Source organism: Neovison vison, chromosome 1 (assembly GCF_020171115.1).
Source record: "Neovison vison isolate M4711 chromosome 1, ASM_NN_V1, whole genome shotgun sequence".
Taxonomy (NCBI): domain Eukaryota; kingdom Metazoa; phylum Chordata; class Mammalia; order Carnivora; family Mustelidae; genus Neogale; species Neogale vison.
Genome location: NC_058091.1, coordinates 111,318,436 through 111,343,339, shown reverse-complemented (window position 1 = coordinate 111,343,339; position 24,904 = coordinate 111,318,436). Strand labels below are relative to the sequence as shown.

Here is a 24,904-nt window from a genome sequence, read left to right as displayed (position 1 = left end):
GATCTGTAATTATTTCAAGATCAGGCAGAAAAGAGTTTTTTTTTGGTTTGTTTGTTTGTTTTCTAGATAGGGAAGAGTAAATAAGGTTAGAAAGATCCAGGTGTTAGGGAGTAGGATGATCAGAGAATGTTTTTCCCTGAGGTTAGCAAAGAGGTGTGTTGTTCAGGAGTGGCTGTAGGGTAGGGTAAGCCAAATTTCAGGGGTCTAGGGAAGGAGAGGAATTTAAATTTGGGGCAAGTCAATTAATAAGCCTTTTGCTTTGATTGATCAGTGTGGACAAACAGCTGAGGTAATCTTTTTTGAAGCAGAGACTTGGAATCTAGAGAGCCTGTGTCTGGTTTGTCAAAGGTAAGCATGTGGGGGGCGACATCCATGAGTCTTAACCAAGTCATATGGGAAGGGGAGTTCTTTGCAGTAAATGCACACAGAGTAGAGAGATTTCTTTTTTCTTTTTTTTTTAAAGATTTTATTTATTTATTTGTCAGAGAGAGAGGGAGAGAGAGCGAGCACAGGCAGACAGAGAGGCAGGCAGAGGCAGAGGGAGAAGCAGGCTCCCTGCCGAGCAAGGAGCCCGATGTGGGACTCGATCCCAGCACGCTGGGATCATGACCTGAGCCGAAGGCAGCTGCTTAACCAACTGAGCCACCCAGGCGTCCCTAGAGAGATTTCTTTAATCGGCTTTCCAGAATCACAGGGCTCTGGTCAAGTTCAGCATTGTCAGGATAAATCAGGTAAGACAAGGACGAGGAAATGACTCTTGGTGTAGTTAATTGGGTGACTAACAAGAGCAGTCCTTATGGGATTGTGGGGCAGAAACCTGATCAAAGCAAGTTAAAGATGGAATGGGGACTGGAGTAGCTTAGAGTTTGAAATAATTATCAAGAAAAAATAACTGCTGAGTAAAGTACCAAATTTCTTGAAAGTATCAAAGTGCTGATAAGGTCTTAAGACAAAAATCTCAGTTCTCAGTCATCATCATTAGACCAGCAGCATCCGGGAACTTGGGAACTTGTTAGAAAGGTAAATTATTAGACCCCACCTTAAGCGTTCTGAATCAGAAATTCTAGGGATGTAACCTAGCAGTCTGTGTAAATAATTGCTCCAGGAGTGGTGCGTGGGTGACTCAGTCAATTAAGTGTCCAACTCTTGGTTTCAGCTCAGGTCATGATCTCAGGGGTCGTGGGATGGACCCCTGGGTCGGGCTCTGTGCTCAGAGGAGAATCTGCTTGAGATTCTTTACCTCAATCTCCCCTCCCCCCTTCCCACTCCACACGCGCACTCTTTCTCTCTCTCTAAAATAAATAAATTAATTAAAAAAAAAAAAAATCTCTCCAAGTGATTCTGATGCTGCATTGGTCTGTGTGAAGGAAAGAAACCCAGAACAAAGTAGTTAAGTAGAGTGCTGAGCTGCTTTGTTCTGAGGGTACTTACCAAATCCAGTGAGTTAAGCTCCAATTTTCATAGCCTTTTGAGGAAAAAGGAACAGAAAATAATAGAGCAGTCCTGTCCAATGAAAATACAATGTGAATCATATACATGATTTAAACTTTTTTAGCAGTCACATTAAAAGAGAAACTGATGACTTTGATTTTATTAAATGGCATTATATTTAACCTACTATATCCAAAATACTGTTTCAACATGTAACTAACATAATATTTTACTGAGATAATTTTATATCCTTTTTCATACTAATCTTCAAAATCTGGTGCATATTTTGCACTTAAATAACACCATAATTCAAACTCCAAATTTTCATCATCTAAATGAAACAATTTATTAAAGTAAAATACAGTTATACCAAAGCAATAAAGTTGTGTTTTATGAAAAAATATTTTATACTGCTTCAGTTTTTAATTTATATTTGAATTAAAATTCAAAATAACGTTAGGAATTCAGTTCCTTAGTAGTCACATGTGAATTATTTAATAAACATGTTACTATTATATTGGACACACAAATGTAGAGCACACATGAGTGGTGTCATCTTGTAGATGCATGTGTCCTCTTTTAAAGCTGAGTCCTTCCATCCCCCAATATTACATTACCATCTGAGGTGAATAAGTAGCAAAATTATATTACTTGCAGGAAACTGAAGGCAAAGTTGGCCTTAATGTCAAGAACAGGAAGGTAAGAATCACATCCACGAGAAATTGTAACTACAGAGCTACCAGCTCTTTGCAGATTTGCAGTCTACATACCCATCACCAGAGTGAATTTGTTTCATTGTCATCTCAGACTGGCAGACTGGGCACAGGGCACAAGTAAATATAAAATGCTCAGCAAGGGATGTACCTTAATTCTCAGCCTCAAGGAATTCCTGCAAAGGAACACAAATGAAGACATTGGAGCCAAATATTTAAGCACACAAGGCAACAAAGCACCATGAAAGAAAGCTAGAAGAAATAGCAGGCAGCAAAAAGAGACTTGCTAAGACCAGATATTGGAATTATCAACACAGATTACAGAACAGTAAATTATGATAAAAGGAATTAGATCAGATCAGAATATTGGCAGGGAACAACAAACGATAAATAAAAGAAAATGTGACAGATTTATAATGGGCCCAAATACAATATTTAGAAATGAACATACAGTTATGGGAATTAAACACACTTCAGGGAACTATAGTTTAAAACCACAGTAAGTTCTCCATACTTGAATATTAGTTGTAAGAGGAAATGTAGTAACTGTCTGTCATATCTATACATCAGAAAAACTGGGCAGTATATGTTCTAGGTGAACAAAATTACCATCGCCTAGGGGCAGTGCATGACATACCTAAGGATATGACACCCTGAGAAGAACAGAGAGCATGATTCAAATTATGAAGAAATATGAGACAAAACCAAATTGACAGTTGACAAGCATGGTATTAAGTGACTAGCTTGTATGGTTTAAAAATGTCAAGATTTTCATAAAAGACAGGTTGAGAAACTGATACGGATTAGGCATGTTAACCAAAAGTAATACATGATCCTGGAGTGGATCATGTATACTAGAGGATAAAACTTCTAGAAAGAATACACTGGGTTAAATGGCAGAGTTAGAATATTAACTGTAAAGTTTTAAAAATACAGTATCAATGTTAAAATTCTTCAGTAGCTATACTGACTGCAGTTATGTAAGAGAATATCCTTCTGCTTAAAAAAATGATGAAATATTAAGTCACAATATATGGTTCAGAAAACATAAGTGTGTATATACTGAGAGAATGATAAAAGGGGGGGGGAACCACATGAGACCTGCTATACACCACCAAATGACAACTTTTTAAAAAACATAGTCCCAAGTATAGGCCAAGATATAAAACTACTAAAGATAATCATTTCTAGCTTCTGTTTGGGGGTAGTAAACATTATACTATTTATATAATTTCACATTAATTTTTATACCGTTAAAAATTTACACTTAAATGTTATTTTTCTTAAATTCCATAAATTTAAGTTTATATCCAGGTTCAACATGATGTATTTGCCCTACAAAATGACAGAACACATTTTGAATGTAAACGTTAGTGAATTCCCTAAGCAATTTAGAATAGAAGGTATAACTTTTTATGAAAGTGAGTTAATCTTTCTTGTTTATTTTTAATTTTGAATCTTCTACAAAATAATTCATCTCATCATATTTTCCTGTCACTTCTGGTATAAATTTCTAGCATCAGATAAACGTTGATTTAATTATAGACCTATTCAATCATGTAAAATGAGTTATTCTTTGGCTAGGTTTACAGAACGTATTCCTATTGAGGCTCTATGCAGAAGGACAGTTTATATCCACAAAGAACATATTAAAAACGCTTCAGAAATTAAACCTCTTCTCTAAAGGCACATAGTACTTTAAAACTTACTGAAGAATTTTTTCATATTTTTAATAATCCAGTAAGTGCAAAGATTATATTCTATATTTGGTAATATAATCCAACTGCTTTAAACAATTTAAGATTTTTCTATAAATTTATCACCTATTTTTAATGATAGAACAATTTTTACATTTTCTTATGTGAAGCTTTTGCTTTGAAAGCTGTAAGCTGAAACAGGTGAATTTTTTTCTAACTAAAGTGGTTTCTAATGATGATGTCAGCAACCTAGCCTTCTTTCTGAAAACTTTGCAAATTTATTCTTTTAACTCTAGCATATTGTCCACTACAGAGTATCATATTTTAACAATACATGATAGACTACCTAAAGTCCAAACTATTCCCAAATGCTCATCAATAAATTTTAAACCATTTTTAATCTCATAAAAGGTGGAGAACTGACACAATATAATGTGCTAATGTTTAGTAATTCTGGGCACAGAAATATTTCCCTATCCCTGTATTAAATAATACTGAGAACAAAAATAGTTAATCTGCTTCCTTCAGGAAATGCTTCTGACCATGAAACTACCAAAATAGCTTTGTTGCTCAGTAGGACTTACTTCAAGACTTCTCATTTCATTATATCCACTAATCCAAAACTTACATCATACATTTAGACCAGATCTACCCTGTTCCTCACCTTTCAAGACCTTGATTAAAGTGGTCCAGCTCATTCCAATCCCTTAAATTTTTATAAATATCCTATTTTTCTCTTTCTTGTTTTCCCTTAATATACTTAGTCTAATAAACTTAGCTTTGCTAGTTGACAATAAGTCTAATCACGCTGAATAATTTAAGGAGGATTAGTAATTTAATCAGTAGATTCAGAATCTTAAATCTGTTCTTATTTTCTGCCTGCTGGTTTACCTATATGGAAATGCATGTCCTGCCAACGCCTCAAACCTCAGGTCTAAGACTGAACTCCTTTTCTTCCCTCTTCTACTTTTCCCACCTGTCACCATCATGTCATGGGGTGGGGGAAGTTGTCCTATTCCTTTTCTGTGCCCACAACTACTTTCTCAATTGGAAGTCTTGAAATCATATTCACATTTTTTTTTGCCCTTTGAATAGCTAACCAGTTCCTAAGTTCCACTGATAGAAATAGCAAACAAAAAGAAACTGGATGATTATTCATCAGTGAGAATACTTAAAATAACATTACATACAATGTAATGATATAGTTTGATTTTTCAATATAGAAAAATATATACTATATGATGGTATGATGGTAGGTAGAACAGTGTATCTATTACCTCATTTTTATGCTGTTGCACATAAACACATTAGAAGTCTGGCTGCTTTCTCAAGGAAATGAAATTTGGAGTAAAGACAGGAAGTGAATATTTACTCTTTTTTAATAAATAGATTTTATTCTATAATTTAAAAACCTTGTTAAGCCTTTTTAAGGATAAAAAAATGACATAAAATAGTGGCATACATTTACCATGTACATACTGGTTTTAGAGAAGACTTTTTTGTCCCATTTTTATTGAAATGTGGGAGTAGGTTGGGTAGTTACTGAGACTTTGAAAAATTTAATTCTGGAATTCTTAGTACTGTCATTTCCCCCAGGTTATTGAATGTTTTTTTGTTTTTTTTTTTTTCTACTTGAGCTTCTAAGGTTCCAGGAAATTTTATTTAGAGGTCTAGGTTACTAAGCAGTACTGCTCAGAGCTCTTTACATGATCACTAACAGTGGATTCAGGTGATTTTTTTACCCACTCACCCATTCTTAGGTCTGTAAGCCCCCCCAAAAAAAAGAGAGAGAAAAAGAAAAACAATTTGAAAAAAGCCTTTTTCAGGAGACGTTTATTTCTGTTTAAAAACCAGTGTTATTAAAGGAGTTACTACACTAGTTGACATTTGATGTTTGATTTATATAATTATAAATAAAATGCACATTTTAAGGAAAGCCAGTCTTAACAGTCTGAAAATGAAGTTGCTCAAGAGATTTCATTAGAAAGTAAGCCTAAGGGCTGAGTTCAAAAATAGGACACTGCTGTTTTGTGATGACAGTATTTGTTAATGTCTCCTGTGGTGCTGTGTGCCCACTTGGGTGGTCCATAAATATAATTTGAAATAAAATGGTACCAGACTTTTATTGTGGTGATTTAGAAGGCCAATTTGAATATGGACTATCAATTTAACACCTTCTACTGTATTTTGGGTGAAGCTAATTAACTTTAGCTTTCCGGAATTTTGTCACTAAATAAGAAGATCCAATTCAGGATTCAGGCAGTGGCCTTTAAAACACATACACACACACACAACTGTATATAGTCTTTTTGTTTTATAGTCTGAAAATTTGGGAGTTGGGATGGGAAAGTTAAGCATAGTTAGATTTATTCTATAAGACAAAGATTTAGTCCATAAGATGAAGATAAATCAACTCTTAGAATAGTGATAATTTTGATAGCCTTTTTAAAGAAAGTTACATGATTTTTTTGAGGAATACAACATTAATAGCTATTACAGTTCACACACTTTTAGAAGATACTGACATATATTTAACTGAGAATCATAGTCCTATTTGTCTTGAAATTCTATGGTAAATTTATAGATGTCTTAATTTCTAGGATTCCATATGGTCATTTAGTTTTACTACCTATTATTCCCGTGTTTTTTCATTTAACAAGTGTTTATTAATGTCCACTGTATGTCAGGCACTATTCTAGGTGCTAGTGATTTAACAGTGACCAAACAGTCCTATATTCCTGTCCCCATGAAGCTTACTTAGTAGAAGGAGATAAGTATATCAAGTGGTAAGTATTAGGGAGAAAAATAAAGTGCTAAAGGAGAGTAAGTGTTGGCCAGAAGTAGAGATGATTTAAAATTTTGAGTAGAAAGGAAATTCTTACTAAGAAGCTGTGATTTGAGCAAAAAGACTTTCAGCAAGTAAGAAGCAAAGGCAGCTATCTGGGGAAGACTGCCTTAGAACAGAAGTAACAGCAAGTGCAGAGTGGATGTATGCTAGAGGAAGTAGAGGAACAACTAACAGTCAAGTGTAAATACTTTAGCTTTTACTTTCAGATGCAAGATTGTGAGCAGAAGAATGACATGATATACTCATGGGATCATTTAATTAGTGTATTGCATATGGACCAGGGCTTGGCATACTTTTTCTGTAAAGGGATAAGATAGCAAAGGGGTGTCTGGGTGGCTCAGTGGGTTAAGCCTCTGCCTTTGGCTCGGGTCATGATCTCAGAGTCCTGGGATCGAGCCCCACATTGGGTTCTCTGCTCAGCAGGGAGTCTGCTTCCCCTCTCCCCCACTTACCTCTCCACCCACTTGTGATCTCTGTTAAATAAATAATAAAAAAAATTCAAAAAATCTTTTTAAAAAAAGGATAAGATGGCAAATATTTTAGGTGTTGTGAGACACATTGTTCAACTCTGCCCTTGCAGTATAAAAGCTGCCATAGACAGTACATTATGGATGGCTATGGCCATGTTCCAGTAAAACTTACAAAAACAGCTGATGGGCTACATGTAACCCTTGGGTTATAATTTGCCAATCCTTGAGATATAGACCATAATAAACCCAAGGACAAAAACGTGTTGACAGGAAGCTTTTGCAGTAATCAGCAAAGGGCTTGTGGTGGTGATGCAGGTGGCAAGAAGTGGTCAGATGCTGATGTTTTTGTTTTTTGTTTTTAATTAATTTATTTATTTTCAGCATAATAGTATTCATTATTTTTTTCACCACACCCAGTGCTCCATGCAAGCTGTGCCTTCTATAATACCCACCACCTGGTACCCCAACCTCCCACCTCACTGCCACTTCAAACCCCTCAGATAGTTTTTCAGAGTCCATAGTCTCTCATGATACACCTCCCCTTCCAATTTACCCCAACTCCCTTCTCCTCTCTAACACCCCTTGTCCTCCATGGTATTTGTTATGCTCCACAAATAAGTGAAACCATATGATAATTGACTCTCTGCTTGACTTTTTTCACTCAGCATAATCTCTTCCAGTCCTGTCCATGTTGCTACAAAAGTTGGGTATTCATCCTTTCTGATGGAGGCATAATACTCCATAGTGTATATGGACCACATTTTCCTTATCCATTCGTCTGTTGAAGGACATCTTGGTTCTTTCCATAGTTTGGCGACCGTGGCCATTGCTGCTATAAACATTGGGGTACAGATGGCCCTTCTTTTCACGACGTCTGTGTCTTTGGGGTAAATACCCAGGAGTGCAATTGCAGGGTTATAGGAAAGCTCTATTTTTAATTTCTTGAGGAATCTCCACACTGTCCTCCAAAGAGGCTGCACCAACTTGCATTCCCACCAACAGTGTAAGAGGGTTCCCCTTTCTCCACATCCTCTCCAACACATGTTGTTTCCTGTCTTGCTAATTTTGGCCATTCTAACTGGTGTAAGGTGATATCTCAATGTGGTTTTAATTGGAATCTCCCTGATGGCTAGTGATGATGAACATTTTTTCATGTGTCTGATAGCCATTTGTATGTCTTCATTGGAGAAGTCTCTGTTCATATCTTCTGCCCATTTTTTGATATGATTGTCTGTTTTGTGTGTGTTGCGTTTGAGGAGTTCATTATAGATCCTGGATATCAACCTTTTGTCTGTACTGTCATTTGCAAATATCTTCTCCCATTCCATGGGTTACCTCTTTGTTTTTTTGACTGTTTCCTTTGCTGTGCAGAAGCTTTTGATTTTGATAAACATCACGACACCTGATAGTCAAATTGAGGAATTATAATTGTAGGTATAATCTCTTGAAAGCCACTAGGGCAAAGAGGCTCCTTACGTACAGAGGAAAGCCCATCAGAATTACATCAGACCTGTCCACAGAGACCTGGCAAGCCAGAAAGGGCTGGCAAGATATATTCAGGGCACTGAATGAGACGAACATGCAGCCAAGAATACTTTATCCAGCAAGAATGACATTCAAAATGGATGGAGAGATAGAGTTTCCAAGACTGCAAGGCTTAAAAGACTATGCAACCACCAAGCTGACACTGCAGGAAGTATTAAGTATTCCTCTTCTATAAAAGAGGAAAAGAGGAAAAATCCCAAGAATAGCATTGAATAGAAATATAGAGACAATCTATAGAAAGAAAGACTTCAAAGGTAACTCGATGTCAATAAAAACGTATCTATCAATAATCACTCTCAATGTGAATGGCCTAAATGCGCCCATAAAATGGCACAGGGTTGCAGATTGGATAAAACGACAGGACCCATCCATATGTTGTCTACAAGAGACCCATTTTGAACCTAAAGATACACCCAGACTGAAAGTGAAAAGATGGAGAAGAATCTTTCATGCCAGTGGGCCTCAAAAGAAGGCTGGGGTAGCGATTCTCATATCAGATAAATTAGATTTTAAACTAAAGACTGTAGTCAGAGATACAGAAGGACACTACATAATCCTTAAAGGGACTATCCACCAAGATGATCTAACAACTATAAATATCTATGCTACCAATATGGGAGCAGCCAATTACTTAAGAAAACTGTTAATCAAGATAAAGAGTCCTATTGATATGAATACACTAATCGTAGGAGATCTTAACATGCCTCTCTCAGAAATAGGTCATCGAAGCAGAAAATCAGTAAAGAAACAAGAGCATTGAGTGACACATTGGACCAGATGGACTTCATAGATATACACAGAACATTCCATCCTAAAACAACAGAATACTCATTCTTCTCAAGTGCACACGGAACCTTCTCAAGAATAGACCACATACTGGGTCACAAATCAGGACTCAACCGATTCCAAAAGAATGAGATTATTCCCGGCATATTCTCAGATCACAATGCTTTGAAACTGGAGCTCAATCACAAGGAAAAGTTCAGAAGGGACTCAAACATCTGGAAGCTAAAGGCCACCTTGCTTAAGAATGCTTGGATCAACAAGGAGATCAAAGAAGAACTGAAACAATTCATGGAAACCAATGAGAATGAAGACACTTCGGTCCAAAACCTATGGGATACAGCAAAGGCGGTCCTAAGGGGGAGATACATAGCCATCCAAGCCTCTCTCAAAAAAATTGAAAAATCCAGAATACACCAGCTGTCTCTACACCTTAAAGAACTGGAGAATCAACAACAAATCAAATCAACTCCACGCATAAGAAGGGAAATCATCAAGATTAGAGCTGGGATCAATGAGGTAGAAACCAGAGATAAAGTAGAACGTATCAATGAAACTAGATGCTGATGTATTTTGAAGGTAGAGCCAATAGGATTTGCTGAGGAATCTGCTATAGGATAGGAGAGAAAAAGGAGTCAGGATGATGACTATGTTTTTTAGTGTTTTAATTAGAAAATGTTACTTAATATTTTTATTCTACTTATTAGGTTATAACTAGAATAATTGTCTTTAAAATCTGTTTGTAGCTATTAAGATTATCTTTTTTTTTTTGCCTGTTTGACTTTGTGTTGTTCCTGGTATGCCTTTGTAAATTGAGGACTATCAAGATAACCTATTAAACTCTTAGTCTCACTGTTGGTCATTGCACATTTTCTCATTAGATTTCTCCCACAGCTGAAAGCAAGTGTTGTCATGTGGTATGTGGGGTTAGGGTATTACCTATAGTCAAGAAAGCAAGCAAAATAAAGATGTTAGCCTGTTAGCTATCTAAGGGTTGCTCTGTAGGACTTACCAGTCCTATGAAAATAATATAAAGAGCCTGCCTTATTTTAATAATGTGTTTTTTAAAATGTTTAAAATGAATAGTTCTTGATGAAGTGTGTATAAACTATTAGATAAAGCCTTTGAACTATACTCACTGACTTAACTATTTCTCACGCTACCACCAGTCTTCGAAGCACACCTACCTTTATTCACTCTTTCTCCATGCCCTGTCAATTGCTAAGGGATGCAGCTTGTTGCCAGAATGACCTTCATGTCTCACATGAATTGCTGTACCTTTTAACTAGTGCTCCACTCTGACCCACACTACACAGTGCTGTTAGCTTAATTGTTCTGAAGCTGTGATTATTAAACTTACATATGATCTAAGTTTTGAAGGCTTGTTAAACACAGATGGCAGATTGTTGATTCAGTAAATCTGAGGTGGGACTCCAGGATTTTCTGAGGGTTCTGGTCTGGGAGCCACACTGTGGAAACCACTGTTCTAAAGTACTCTGATAATGCCATTCCTCCAGTAGAAACCTTAAGTACCTCTGACAAATTCAGTCTAGGATTGAAGGACTACCTCTGTTTTTTCATACATCTTCTGAACATGGTCATCTTTTCCACCTTTGCTTTTCAGCTGTTTGTTCTTGAAATTTTCACAACTAGTTTCTGTGCCGCCCAGCCCATATTCATCACTCGGGAGTCCTGATGTTTATATCAAACTTGACCCTCTTTTTTGAACCTTTACACATGTTCAGTCTCTTTTTATCCTTTGAATTCTCATGACATTTACTTTTTATGATTACCTTACTCTCTCTTAATTTATAGTCTTTTTTTTTTTTTAAGATTTTATTTATTTGTCAGAGTGAGCACAGGCAGACAGAGTGGCAGGCAGAGGCAGAGGGAGAAGCAGGCTCCCTGCTGAGCAAGTAGCCCGATGTGGGACTCATTCCCAGGACACTGGGATCATGACCTGAGCCAAAGGCAGCAGCTCAACCAACTGAGCCACCCAGGCGTCCCTATAGTCATTTATATATATTATCTCACTTATACTGTTTTATTCCTCTTCTACTTTTTAAAAACATTTTCTTAAGTAATCTCTATGTCGAGCATGAGGCTCAAACTCAAAACCCCTAGATCAGAAGTTGCATGCTGTCCTGAGCCACACAGATGCCCCTGTTCTTGTCTTTTATAGGAACTTAAGCTCCTTGAGGATAAGAAAATATATTTTTTTCTTTCTCCCTCAGAACAACAGTTTCCAGAATTAAGCCAGTTTTTAATTTTTTTATATTTAAAAAAGTGTTATTAAAGTATCACAAAATTTTAGTATACCTATCATCTTGTAGTTTCTTGCTTACTTTATGTGTTGGAAGAAATCCATTGTACCTTCTAAGTACCTTATGATTTCCTTATGTACCTTATGTTTCCTGATTCTGCTGCTCATTTATAGTGTTATAATTTCTGTTCTTTGGACTTTTGATGCACTATAAGCCATATTTTTTTTCTTGATTTCCTCCCCCAAGCCTCTAGTTTTGATTGAGTTTAAAAAAAAAAAAAAAAAAGACATGCTTTATATGAAATACGCAAAACACCTTGTATGTCTGAAAAGCATTTTGCCCTCAACTGATATAATTGATGGGTAACTTGGTTGTGCTTAGAATTCTACATAAGAAATTATTTATGTATGTATTTATTATTAAATTATTTTATTTATAATTATGTTATTATTTATTCAGGAACTTTAAAGGCATGCATCATCATCTGTCTTTCATTTTTAACTAGTGAGAAATCTCATGCCAGTCTGTTTCTTCTTTTGAAGCTAACTTTATAAGTTATCTTTTCTCCACCCTCTCTTGGGGAGCTCATTCTCATTAGTTGCTGAGTATCTTCAGCTGATCATCTGTTTTATCTGTATTTTATATTTTATGCCTACCATTTTAGTTTGCATTCTTGAGTGTGTGTTTAGCTTTATCTTCAAACTATATCCTAAATTTTTTGTTTCATATAACAAAGTCTTAACTTTCCTCAAGTATTTGTTCTGATCTTTTAAGTGTCCTTGTTTTATGGATGTAATATTTTCTTTAATTCCTAATGGCCTAAACCTTTATCTTAATGGTTTCCTTTAAATAAAATTACAATTCTGTTTATCTTGAAACAGTTCTGTTGATCTTGTTCATTCTTCTTCATGCTGATATTTTCTATATATATCTAATGATGTATTCATATTTATGTTAATTTGTATTTAAGTGTCGGAAACTTCTAAGAAGCCTCATCATGGGAACTCTGTGACTTGGGGTTTAAATTATATTTTAAAATAAATGGAAGAGAAACCAGTTGTTTTATTAGAGACCTTTTAGTGTGGCTTTTCATATTCCAGATTATTACTGACATCTCCCATCACCTGATGGCTTTCTTCCCATTCTGTTTGCTGTTAAGAGATTGGTGCAGGCTTTATTCCTATACTGTAACTTTAATGAGGTCCTGGGAAAGATAAGAAAGAAGTGATTGTGTCCATTCTGTCCTCTTGAACCAAAAAGCTTTGTTCTCAGCAGACTGAAATAGTTCTTCATGGTTAAGTACTATAAATTTATGATCTTTTGCTTGACAGATAATAAGTTTGTGAATTGATAACTTTATTTGATTTCAGTCTACCCATCAAATGCTACCATACCTTTGTCTTCATTGGCTGTATTTGGCTTCAGATAACTGAGTGAACAGAGAAGAGACTAATACATTAGCCAGATGTAAGTGTATTAATTTGCTATGGGAAGTATAACCATTAAGGAAACTAGAGGCTCAGGGTTAGTGAATTCTCACCAGAGAGAAGGAATCTGTATGGGAAACCAAATTTATAGTCACATACTTTCTAGGTAGGCATGTAGTCAAGAAAAGGGTCTCATTGATCTTATTGACTGGTACCATCCAGCTGAGATAGCTTGATGTAGTGTCCATTGTCAAGTGAGGTTGCCATGCAGACCAGAAAATTAGGTATTGACCAGAGCATCATTTTTCTTGGATTTTGCCTGAGATCCAGAAAGTCTCTTGATGTTAAAGTTCATTGTCTAGGTGACATTTTGATTGTGTTGATAAAAGCTCAACTAAGACAGAATAAGAAAGTTAATTAGGTATAAGCTTTCTGAGTTCTCTGGAGTCTATGCCAAAGCCAACCTAGGTAGTTTTGTGAAACTACTCAGCCATTTACATAGAGATTCTTGCTCAAGGCTGCTAACTCCTAAAACAGCCTTTTCTTTAAAAATTAAAAAAAAAAAAATCACATGTAGATTTCTCTTTAAATTTAATTCTTGAAAGATCAGTTTATCCTGTCACTATATACCACAAGCAGATATTCTCTCATTGTCACTTACAAAGACACTGATACTTAAAAGTTAAATGACTCACCCCAGAATCTCATGGTATATGGGGCAGACTCAAGAACTAAATCTCACTTTTCTATCTTGACCTTTAATATTTTCTGTTATACCCATTAAACTATTACTGTTTTATGAAAGAAGTTAAAAAGTGGAATACAATTGTTTTCTGTTTATTTTATATTTGACCATCCTTGGTCAATTAAGACTAATAGATAGCAAATCTTTTTAATTTAGAGTTTAATAATAAGTTTGTGATTATTTCTATAGGTTATATGCTAATGCTTATCTTTGTACCTCCTTTTTATAAATCTTATGTGGACAGTGAGTAATACAAATGAAATTAGGAACATTCTTTCTTGGATCACTACGTATTTTAGCACCTTTGAAATACATTAAAGTTACATAAATGTAACAGAGCTCAACACAAATTATATTTGTTCTTAAAAATAATCGCTTTAAAACTCAATCTTTAAGGTAAAGTAGCTGGCAAGTCCTATCTTTATTAACCTGATGTAATTTGTATATTCATAAAATCTAATAAAACTATTTCCTTTAGAATTTCTGTGATTCTGTATGTTTACCAATTTTTTCCCTTTTACCCATCCCCCCATTAAAATTTACAAAATATTGATTTAACAATATCCTCCTTTTAAATTTTAAGATAAATATAGAACTTTGGTTTGTATTACATATTTTATTTTTTCTGCCCTTTTTTTAAAATTTGGATGTGTGTTGTGAGTATATCTAAACTTATGTGTATATATTTTCTATGCTATAAGTCCATTTGACAGTGGTGATTAACTGGGATTTACTTTCAAAATATTCAAGTCAACCCTTTTTTTCTATCCTGACAGCTCATGTTTTCTCTTGGATTATCTCCTGATTTAGTGAGCCTCTGTCTATTCTCAATCCCTTTGCTAGTTTATACGCCACTCATGTAATTCTCTTTCTTAAAATCATTTGATAAATAATTCCTAATCATATCACAATAAAGTCAAGCCTCCTTAGTTTGTATACAGTTACGATTTACATGTCTATTTTAAATATTCAGTAGTATCAAGACCCTAATCAGAAATCAAAATTAGTATAATCATGGACAACCATGAGAAATGAGGTGGTATTCTGAACAGTCCAATCTTCTGCCAGTTTTTTGTCACTAGTCAAACAAAATATTCGCTTTAAAGTTCATTCTCCCATGATACATGATTTTGCTCCAGGGCCTTTTTTATATATGCATATGTAATATAAGGATTTGTTTTATAAATAAAGTATAAATATAGAGTGTAATTAATTCTAAGTTGATTTCAGGTAAAAGTATAACATGATGATGGCTTAATTGTGGCTTAAATCAACACTAAATCTTTTAGAAATGTATTTGAAGTAGAAGGTGTGATTTATCATAGTTAATAAACAAAGTTATCTTAGCGGCATTCAGCATATATCAATAATAACGTAACAAATAATCTAAAAGGAAACAAATAATAATAAAAGTATATCCGGTATATTTACAAAGGTTGCTGCTACACTGAAAAACAGATTTAATTACACTTTATGTTATTTACCTATTTGATGATAAGTGAGAAGAGATGGAGGAAGGGTAGTAGTGTCGGTATTCAAAAGCCTTTTGATTTATATTATGTGCTCCAGATGCCCTTTCTTGGCTCCTTTAATTTTGACCTTTTTTGTACTTTTTTTTTGGAAAAAATGTCTTATCTGAACCCCTATTTTAATTTTTCTTTTTTTTTTTTTAAGATTTTATTTATTCATTTGACAAACAGAGTTCACAAGTAGGCAGAGAGGCAGGCAGAGAGAGTTGTGGGGGAGGTGGGGGGAGCAGTTTCCCCACTGAGCAGAGAGCCCAATGCAGGGCTTGATCCCAGGAGCCTGGGATCATGACCTGAGCCAAAGGCAGAGGCTTAACCCACTGAGTCACCCAGGTGCCCCCCTATTTTAATTTTTCATTTTTAACTGTACTCTAGTTTAATTAGAACTTTTATATGTCCTTTTGAGGAACAACAGTCAGAAGTTTCCTGAACAGGGGCGCCTGGGTGGCTCAGTGGGTTAAGCCGCTGCCTTCAGCTCAGGTCATGATCTCAGAGTCCTGGGATCGAGTCCCGCATCGGGCTCTCTGCTCAGCAGGGAGCCTGCTTCCCTCTCTCTCTCTCTGCCTGCCTCTCTGCCTACTTGTGATTTCTCTCTGTCAAATAAATAAATAAAATCTTTAAAAATAAAAAAAAAAAGAAGTTTCCTGAACATTTTTGGTTTTAGAACACAGTCCTTAAATGAAACACCCAGTGATTTACATTTACTTTGAAGGTCGAACCAAATTCAAAATACCTAATTATTATTTTTTAGATAACTGCAGAAAGACATCTATAGTTCTCCTAGGTATCTGTGATTCAGGTAAACAGCTAGAAGATGACAGATGGTGAGGAGAGAAGCCCCTTCTGTTTATTCAGTGTGGAATCATCACTTGAATATAAAATATATGCATGCACTTATTAACCAGAATTCTTCTATGGTCATATACCACTTTATATAAATATAAACATAATGACATATACCTAACAGTGACTACCTTTTAATCTTGTGTTAGAAGGTTTGCATCAAATCTACAACCTTTGAAAATGATAAACATATAAAATAATATGATAAGGAAAAATACTTAAGGTATATTTATTGTGGTGGGCAAAAGAATCAGTGAATATAATAAGCCAATTTAAAATGTCACTGAATGGATTATTAGACCTCTGTGGAAAAATGATTTGATTTTACTTGCTTCTGCTAGCTCAGCCTCTGTCTTAAAATCTTTGTTCTGGCCCTGAGATTTCTAATCCAGTGAATTTTTGACCCCAAAGTATCTTTAAGTATGGCAATGGCTACTAGAACTTTTATTTTTTAAGTTTAGAACATTGTAACAATGCTGAGAAGGTTGAATGACTTTTTTCAAATATGTTTATACTTGTAAGATGAAGCTCATGTAACACTTAAGCCATGGAACATACTGTTCTTGTTTTTAAAGAAATTGTGAATAGGCATTCTTTGCATAAATCCCAGCCTGTCCCTCTCTTCATTTTTGAAACATTCAAATTGGTTATGTTTATTTAAAGGCTTATTACTACTTAAGAGATAGCACATTACTGAATTATACATATTCAAATTTCACCAAATCCATTTGTATCTATATTTGTAACTAAACCAAGGCAAGTTTGCTTCTTGGTGAGTCAGGAACTGCACCAGATTGAATCGTTGCACAAAGACGACTTGTTTGTGGCAAAAAGGAGATCATGAAGAATGGCTTGCAAAGCTGTGACTCCCCAAGAAGGGGTGAATGAGTACCTTTTGTTTGGGTTTGTTTGTTTAGAGTTAGGATGAATGAATATTTAGATAGGGAAGCCTTGGTCTTTGTGTGGAGGTAAGCATAAGGTTACGCATGCACCTTAAGAAAACATGTCTAAACATATGTTAGATGTTATGTGAATGAGGCTCTTCTTTAGGCAGAGATTTTAGTATTATAATGAGGTAAAGGTGATTACTGGTCATTCCAAGTGTCACACCTTGGTCCATCTGCACAGACACAAGTTAAGGTTTTAGTTCAAATGGTCTGAGTGGTGCGGGCCAGCAGGAGGTCTTTTCAGGGCAGTTATCACCTGAGGGGTGGTTTCCAGTTTCATTTGCCTGAGTTAAGAAGTAAGCCAGAAGGAAGAGCTTAAGGAAAAATGTAAAATAGAGATTAGTGAATATAAGGGGGTGGGCAGTAAAGGTCAGGTGTTGGGGTCTACCTGGTGACACTATGACTATAGATACAGAAGAATAATGAACATAGACGCTGTAGTCGTGATACTGATGCCTAAGCATTACTACTGTTTACTGTTTACTACTGTTACTTTACTGCTTATAAAATCTTGATATTAGTTGTTTTCCTTGAGACCACTTGAGCAGCTCTTGAGAACTGTGTTCTTTATCATGGGTTCAGTTATACCCTGAAGTGGGAAAAAAATTAATATTAACTGCATGGAGATTTTGGTATATCTCTTTTCATCTTTTGAATGACCCTATAAGGAAATATGGTGGTATCTCCATTTTACATGCACAGTCTGAAGAGTTCAGATTTTCCATTCACATGGCAAAGAAGGAGCCAAATGATATTTGACACTAAGTTTCTCAGTGACCACAGTCTGGGCTCTTCCTTCACCATACTGGGCATTTTAGTTATACTTCGTTTTCAAGACATATGCAGGTATCGTGTTTTGACATCCTTGGAATCTTGTCAGATTTTAGTTAAATTAGAAAATTTATTATTTAGCAATATAATTTTTAAATAAAATACCCTTTTTAAAAAGTTTAGCTTGGTTTGGCAGTTATGTTGAATATGAATGCCAGGTACACTGATGCATACTTTGGAATACTCAGGCTTATCTGAAAGTGACAAATTGAATAGAGGCTTACCTCGTTTCTTTGCACTTGTGTTTATTGCACTTTGCACATACTATATTGTTTACAGATTGAAGGTTTGCAGCAACCCTGCGTGAATAAATCTGTTGGAGCCATTTTAAACAGCATTTGTTCAGTTCATATCTCTGTCATATTTGGTAATTTCTGTAAAATTTTCATCTTTTTCATTACTATTATATTTGTTATGGTGATCTGCAATCAGTGATTATGCATTGCTGGAAGCGCAGGTGATGGTTAGATTTTAGCAATGAAGTATTTTTTTTTAATTAAGGCATATACATTGTTTATTTAGACATAATGTTATTGCACATTTAGTAGACCACAATTTGGTGTAAACATAACTTTTGTATGTACTGGGAAGCCAAAAAGTTCATTTGATTCACTTTAGTGCAATACTCACTTTATTGAGGTGGCCTGGAACCTAACCTGCTGTATCTCTGAGGTATGACTGTAGTTATATTACTTTGAAGCAAGTTCTGTAATAGAGGTGAGAGTAAAGTATTGTGGGAGGGGAGTAAATGACTAACAGCTTTCCTGACTAGGTTTCTCCTCTGTTAGACTGAGCTCCCAGCACAGCACCCAGCTATAATGTTGGGTGCTAGTAACCACAGGAGAAGAGAGAAACATTTATTCAGCCACTGTTGCTTAAAACCTTTTTGGGTTTTGTTAGGAAGCTTTGAATATTCCTTCTAGACTTCTCTGTTGAGAAAGAGAGCAAAAATTTGAAGGAGGCCCTTGTGGGGATGGCAATCAATAGATCATGTTTAGATTGGTGGTCCCAGCTTGTGAAAGGAAGATATTGCCTCTTTATTAAACTGCATGTTTCTCTGCCAGGAAAAAAAAAAAAAAAAAAAGATTGCTTTGTCCAGTTGGTAGTGAATAATTCAGAAGTAAATGTTGAAGTATAGTGGAAGGGATTAAACCAGGTAAGATTTAGATTATCTATATATTTATATAACATATCTAAAACTTTATGTAACAAGTCTTATATTTGCATAAACTATAACCTAAAGGCTACTTTTCAGAAAACCATGCGATAGCCCCCAAAATAAAGTGTATTAGAACCCTTGTGTAATAAACTGGGCTACAGAATTCCCAGCTCAATTTTATGTTTTAAGAGAAAATAGCACTTACGTATTGACACTGAAAAGAGAGTTCATAAAATTAGAAACCAATAATACATTTTCTTAATTACCAATACCAAAGGAATTTCTTGCTATTGTCAATATTGGTTAATATTGGTTAAAATATGAAGAAATCATAATCATTTTTGTAATTGATAGACTAAAAAAGAAGTTGCCTTGTAAGAAAAGGATTTTCTTCTGTAATGAGTAAAGGCCCTCTGAAATTTGGAAGGTTAGAATCCTCTGTTAGCTCCTGAATATATAATTTTTCAGTCAAATACATTATATTCTGCTCTCCCAGACCTTTCTGAATGGTTTAAGTAAATATTTCCTTAGATATGATTTCTCAGACCTATGTCTATATAGGGGACTTTGTAAGCTAATGGAAATAATGTATTTGGATAAAATTAGTATGAAGTCTGACACAAATGTTAAATAACCAGTCTGCCACTGTCTCTTTAGGGTTGCATTTTTTTTGAAAGAGAAAAGTATCTGATTGATTGCTTTTGGTATATGATCTATTTTTAATTCAAGCTTAAATACTAATCTAAAATTCAAATGGTATCAGTAAATAACAATTTTGTATTTCTGTAGGACCAGCAGCCTTTTCAATAGCATTCCTAAAATGAAAAAAAAAAAAAATCTCAAAACACGTCTCAAATTTGAGCTGTCCTAAGAATTGAATTCTTAGAAAAGTACAACCTAATTATAATCACATCTGATTACTTTGTTCATTTTTATTTCTTACCTTCATCAGGAAAACTTTATCTGTTTTAGTTTACGACATGTCTGGAACTCCAGGTTAAAATGCTTCTTCTATTTCAAATAAAGTGAACTATCCACTATAATTTTTCTTATACCAAAGAGCCAGGATTACATTGGTGGCATTCATCTTTTTAAATGTCATATTATTTGGTAACTTAATACTGTACTAACACTGGAGGAGTGGGCTTTGGAGAAAAACCTAGATTTCAATCCTATCTTTAAAACGTAATAACTGTATGACTGTATGTTTTGGTTAATAATCTTATAGATATATTTTTAATAGTCCATTTCAAGAAAGAAACTAGCTCACTGTTGTCCTTATTTACCTTATAGACCAATGTACTGTTACGCGGACATACCTGTTCCTTCACAAGTTCTGGTTCTTTAGTGCTGCATACTATTTTGGTAACTGGGCTTTTCTTGTGGTAAGTAGTACAGGTATCGTAGGGATAATTTGATTCTTACTTGCCCATTTGTATAACAGTAGTGCCATTGGATTTTAAATTCATTGCTTTCTGAATGATTTTAGATGTAAGAAATAACATGGAGCTTATTTAAATTTACAGGTATTCTTGATTGGATTAATTGTATCCTGTTGTAAAGGGAAGAAATCAGTCATTGAAGGAGTAGATGAAGATGATTCAGACATAAGTGATGATGAGCCCTCTGTCTATTCTGTTTGAGAGCCTCTGTCTTAGGGGTTTTATAATGCTGACTGAATGTCTATTATGCATTTTTTAAAGTGTTAAACTAACATTAGGATGAACTGACTAGCTTCATCAAAAATGGGAGCATGGCTATTAAAAAAACTATATTTTTTATGTTATCTGAAGTAACATTATTGTATCATAGATTAACATTTAAAATTGCTGTAATAATTCTATGTAAATATAAAACTATGGACTTTGTGAGGGAATGTTTGTGGAAATCTTTTTTCTCTAGTGTATAATAGTGTTGAATTGATTAAAAGTCTTCCAGAATTAATATTCCCTCTTGTCACTTCTTAAAAACATAATAAATCACTTCTACCTGTGCATTTGGGTCTCTAGAGTAATGTGGAATTCTAAAGTGTCTATAACTGATTGTCTAAGTATAATATGATATAGCTGATAAATAAATGTTACTCCTCTATGCAATTAGTTTCCTATTTTCTACATTAAATCATTAATGCCATTCAAATATATTTCATGAGCAGATTTCAACTTACTTTCTGCCGTAAGATCACAGCATTCATTCCAAGATGTGTTGTATTGTTCAGATATTAATCCATTAGGTATCTTACCATCTCTGTCATATTTAAGGCATATACATTGTTGTAGATAGCTAACCTCAAAATTTGCCTTCCAACATAAATGGGAATGTTGTCAAGAATAATTGATCTTCAGGAAAAAAAATTAGTTGACTAGTTTAAGGTATGTGACATTGGGGTGCTTGGGTGGCTCAGTCCCAGTTAGGCATCCAGCTCTTAAGTTAAGTCCCAGTTAAGCATCCAGCTCTTGATCTCAGCTCAGGTCTTGATCTTGGGGTCGTGAGTTCAAGCCCCATATTGGGCTCCTCGCCAGGCATAGAACCAACTTATATATGACATATTTTGGCTTTTTTTTTCCATTCTAAAGATTTATTCTTTTCAAAAGTTGTAAGGAATGCTATGTAATATTGATAGGGTATTTTGAACACACTTTGGGGAGTGAGAAATCATTACAAATGGTATTATAGTTTACTCACATAAGCAAATCAGAACTCATAAAAAGCACAAATTAGAACTCATAAAAAACACATCTTTGAAATAAAATATCATTAACTTTCTGCAAAAGTCTTAGGAATTAGCAACCATCTCCCCCTAAATTCTTCTTGCCCTTAATTTTTGTGCCACTTTGCTCTGTTCTGATTGTCTGTCTAGATATACTATCATAGCCTTCATGTTTGGCTTCTTCATGCAGCCTTTAATGTTATTTACCAAATTCCCTTCCCTTCTGTTTTTATTTTGTATTTTCTTTCTGAACAGTCTCCTATACCCTTGATTTCCATCTATATGTCTTATTACTAATATATGTACATTATTTTTTCCTAAACTCCAAAGCTTAACTTACCTGTTAACTAGAAATTATGACTTCAATTACAAGTTGAACTCCTCATTTTACTGGGCATACCAAACCTCCTCTTCCTTCTATATCGTTTTTGGTTTTGCTTTGTTTTTGTTTTTACAAATGGTACCAGCGTATACCTCATTGCCTAAACCAGAAATCAGGCAGACCTGCTTATCTCCTGTGTACCCCAACTCCTCAACCAACCAAGTATTTGATTTCTACTTCTTAAGTATCTTTCCATTTGTCCTTTCTTCTCCATTCTCATTGCCAGTCACAGTTTTAGATTGAGTTGTGTTCTCTCAAAATTCTTAGATTGAAGTCCTAACTTCAAGTAACTATGACTATGTTTGAAGATGGGTCTTTAAAGAAGTAAGTAAGGTAAAAGGAGGCCATTAGGTAGGGCCCTAATCCAGTATGACTGATGCCCTCCTGGAAGAGGAAGAGACATCAGGGATATATACACAGAGAGAAAAAGACCACATGAGGACACAGGAGGAGGCCATCTGCAAGCCAAGAAGAGACGCTTCTGGAGAATTGATCCCTGCCAGCATCTTAATCTTGGACTACTAGCTTCCAGAACTTTGAAAAAATAAATTTCTCTTGTTTAACCACCCAGTCTGTGGAATTTTGTTATGGCAGCCCTAACAGACTAATACACACTACTTCTTGAACTTTCTCAGTGGATTTTGTGCCAATCCTGGCTTCTTTCAGTCTTTCCTTGATAATGAAAATTTAAATCAGATTATTTCATTTCTTTCCTGTGAAAAGTTTTCAGTTATTTTATAATGAAATCCTTTTTTTTTTTTTTTTTTTAATGTAGTGGATAAAGCCTTTCTGGTGTATTTCTTACTTGACTATCCTGCTTCTCTGTCATCGTCACACTGGTTATATGAGCAAAATATCTCTGCATCAACATTATCTCCTCAGGTACCCCTCCCTTAAGTCTCCAGGTAGTTAGGTGGTCTTTTCTATACTAACATGGCACCCTGTACAGTGTGTTGTGATTTATGGCTTTCATGTCTCCTGCCTCTGGACAGTAAGTCCTTAAACACCCCTCTGGGTCTGTCATCCTTGGTATCTAGAAGAGTTCCTTGCACACAGAAGGCAACAGTTGATAGCTGAATTTGCTAGTTAGAGGCTCAAAGTCTGAATGTATGGATTAAGCCTATATAATAAAGCATTAGATTAAGGGGAGTGTATATTTAGTCTATTTTTAAGATTTATTTTGCTGTATTTTGAAAATACTGCCATGTTTGTCTTGAATACTATGTATACATTTTACTACTGCTAGGAATATTTTCTGTTTTTATTTGTGTTAGACCAACCTTTTAGCTTTTTATTTGACTAGTTGTATTTTTTAAATGTGTTTTCTTTTCTTAGATTCTATACATTTGCCTCTTGCCTACTTAGAAGTTTACTTTTACTCTAACAAAGTTTTTTTTCCTCCCTCTCAGTCATGGAATGGCTTTAACTTTATATTTTATGAAGCTCATTTAAGTGTTGTGACTCTACTAATGAAGGACGTATTTTCTTTGAAGTCCTCTGAAAATGCCTAATTTAGAGATCATCCATAGTGATGACTTTCTAAAAGGTCAAAGCCCTCTTATTCCATGTAAACTTCAAACAAGTAATTAATCTGTTCAGCCATGCAGCAAGATACTGGCAAAATAAAGAGCCGACTGCAACTGACTGGAACTGACTTCTGTCTCAGTGCCACTATACCAAAGAAAATGAAAATGCATATTTTTTTTTAAAGGAAAAGGGGAAAAAAAGGAGCTCCAGGAAAAACAACAAGCAATACAGGAAAAGAATATTTCAAAGTATACTACTTCGCTCTTCAGTGAATGATAGCTACAGTAATACACTGTTTCAGAATTAATCTATAGAATACAGTGGGCATTGATTATAGCACTGAACATAAATGGCAACCTTGAAAAAACCTGTGTAAAAACCTGTGTAAAAAAAAACCTGTGTAAAAACGCAGCCATTAAAAGTTGGAAGATTGAAAGAGCTGATGGAAGAAGACCTAAGGGGTGAAGGTATTAATATCCTTACTTCACAGGAGAGTGGTAAAGGGGAGGCATGAAGAAAGAAATTGAGAGACACTCTCTGGTAGAAGGAGCAAAGAAGAAAGGTCTGGGCATATTAAAGTTAGAAAGATAAAAAAGTTATAAAGGACACCAACAAGGCATTATAAAATACTAATAATTTGGGGGCTGTGGGGAGAAAAGCAAGGGGAAACTGTCTCAAGCAGGCAATGGGAAGTTAGTAGATATTTCAGATGGATAAACTTAGAAATAGTATATTAAAATGTAACAAAATATTAAAACAAGTATTTAAAAGAGAAATGTTATCAGAAGATAAAATAATCATTGCAATAGTATGTAAATATATCTTTGAATTTCCTGTCAGCAAGGACAAAAAGACTATGATGGATGATGAAGTTTTTGCATTTGATAAAAGGAAGCACGTAGTTTTTCCTGGAGACAATTTTTCTGGCACCAAAACTTAGAAGGAAGTTACATTGTGAGTTCTTATGTAAAGAATGTTAACAATGAACAAATGTCTTTGCTAAAATTTAAATAGACATATGCAAGGAGACAGAATTTGGGAACAACAGGAAGAAAT

The 24,904-nt window shown here is 34.9% G+C and overlaps 1 protein-coding gene across 1 annotated transcript in view; it reads left to right on the top strand.

Moving 5' to 3' along the window:
• Window positions 1-21,225, top strand: part of LMBRD1 (LMBR1 domain containing 1) — a 135,774-nt gene extending 114,549 nt beyond the window's left edge. The window contains exons 15-16 of the mRNA XM_044253874.1: window positions 20,523-20,614; window positions 20,756-21,225. Of these exons, the coding sequence (XP_044109809.1) occupies window positions 20,523-20,614; window positions 20,756-20,872 (209 nt within the window). The 3' untranslated portion in view covers window positions 20,873-21,225. The remainder of the gene's footprint in view (window positions 1-20,522; window positions 20,615-20,755) is intronic.
• Window positions 21,226-24,904: the final 3,679 nt, after the last annotated feature.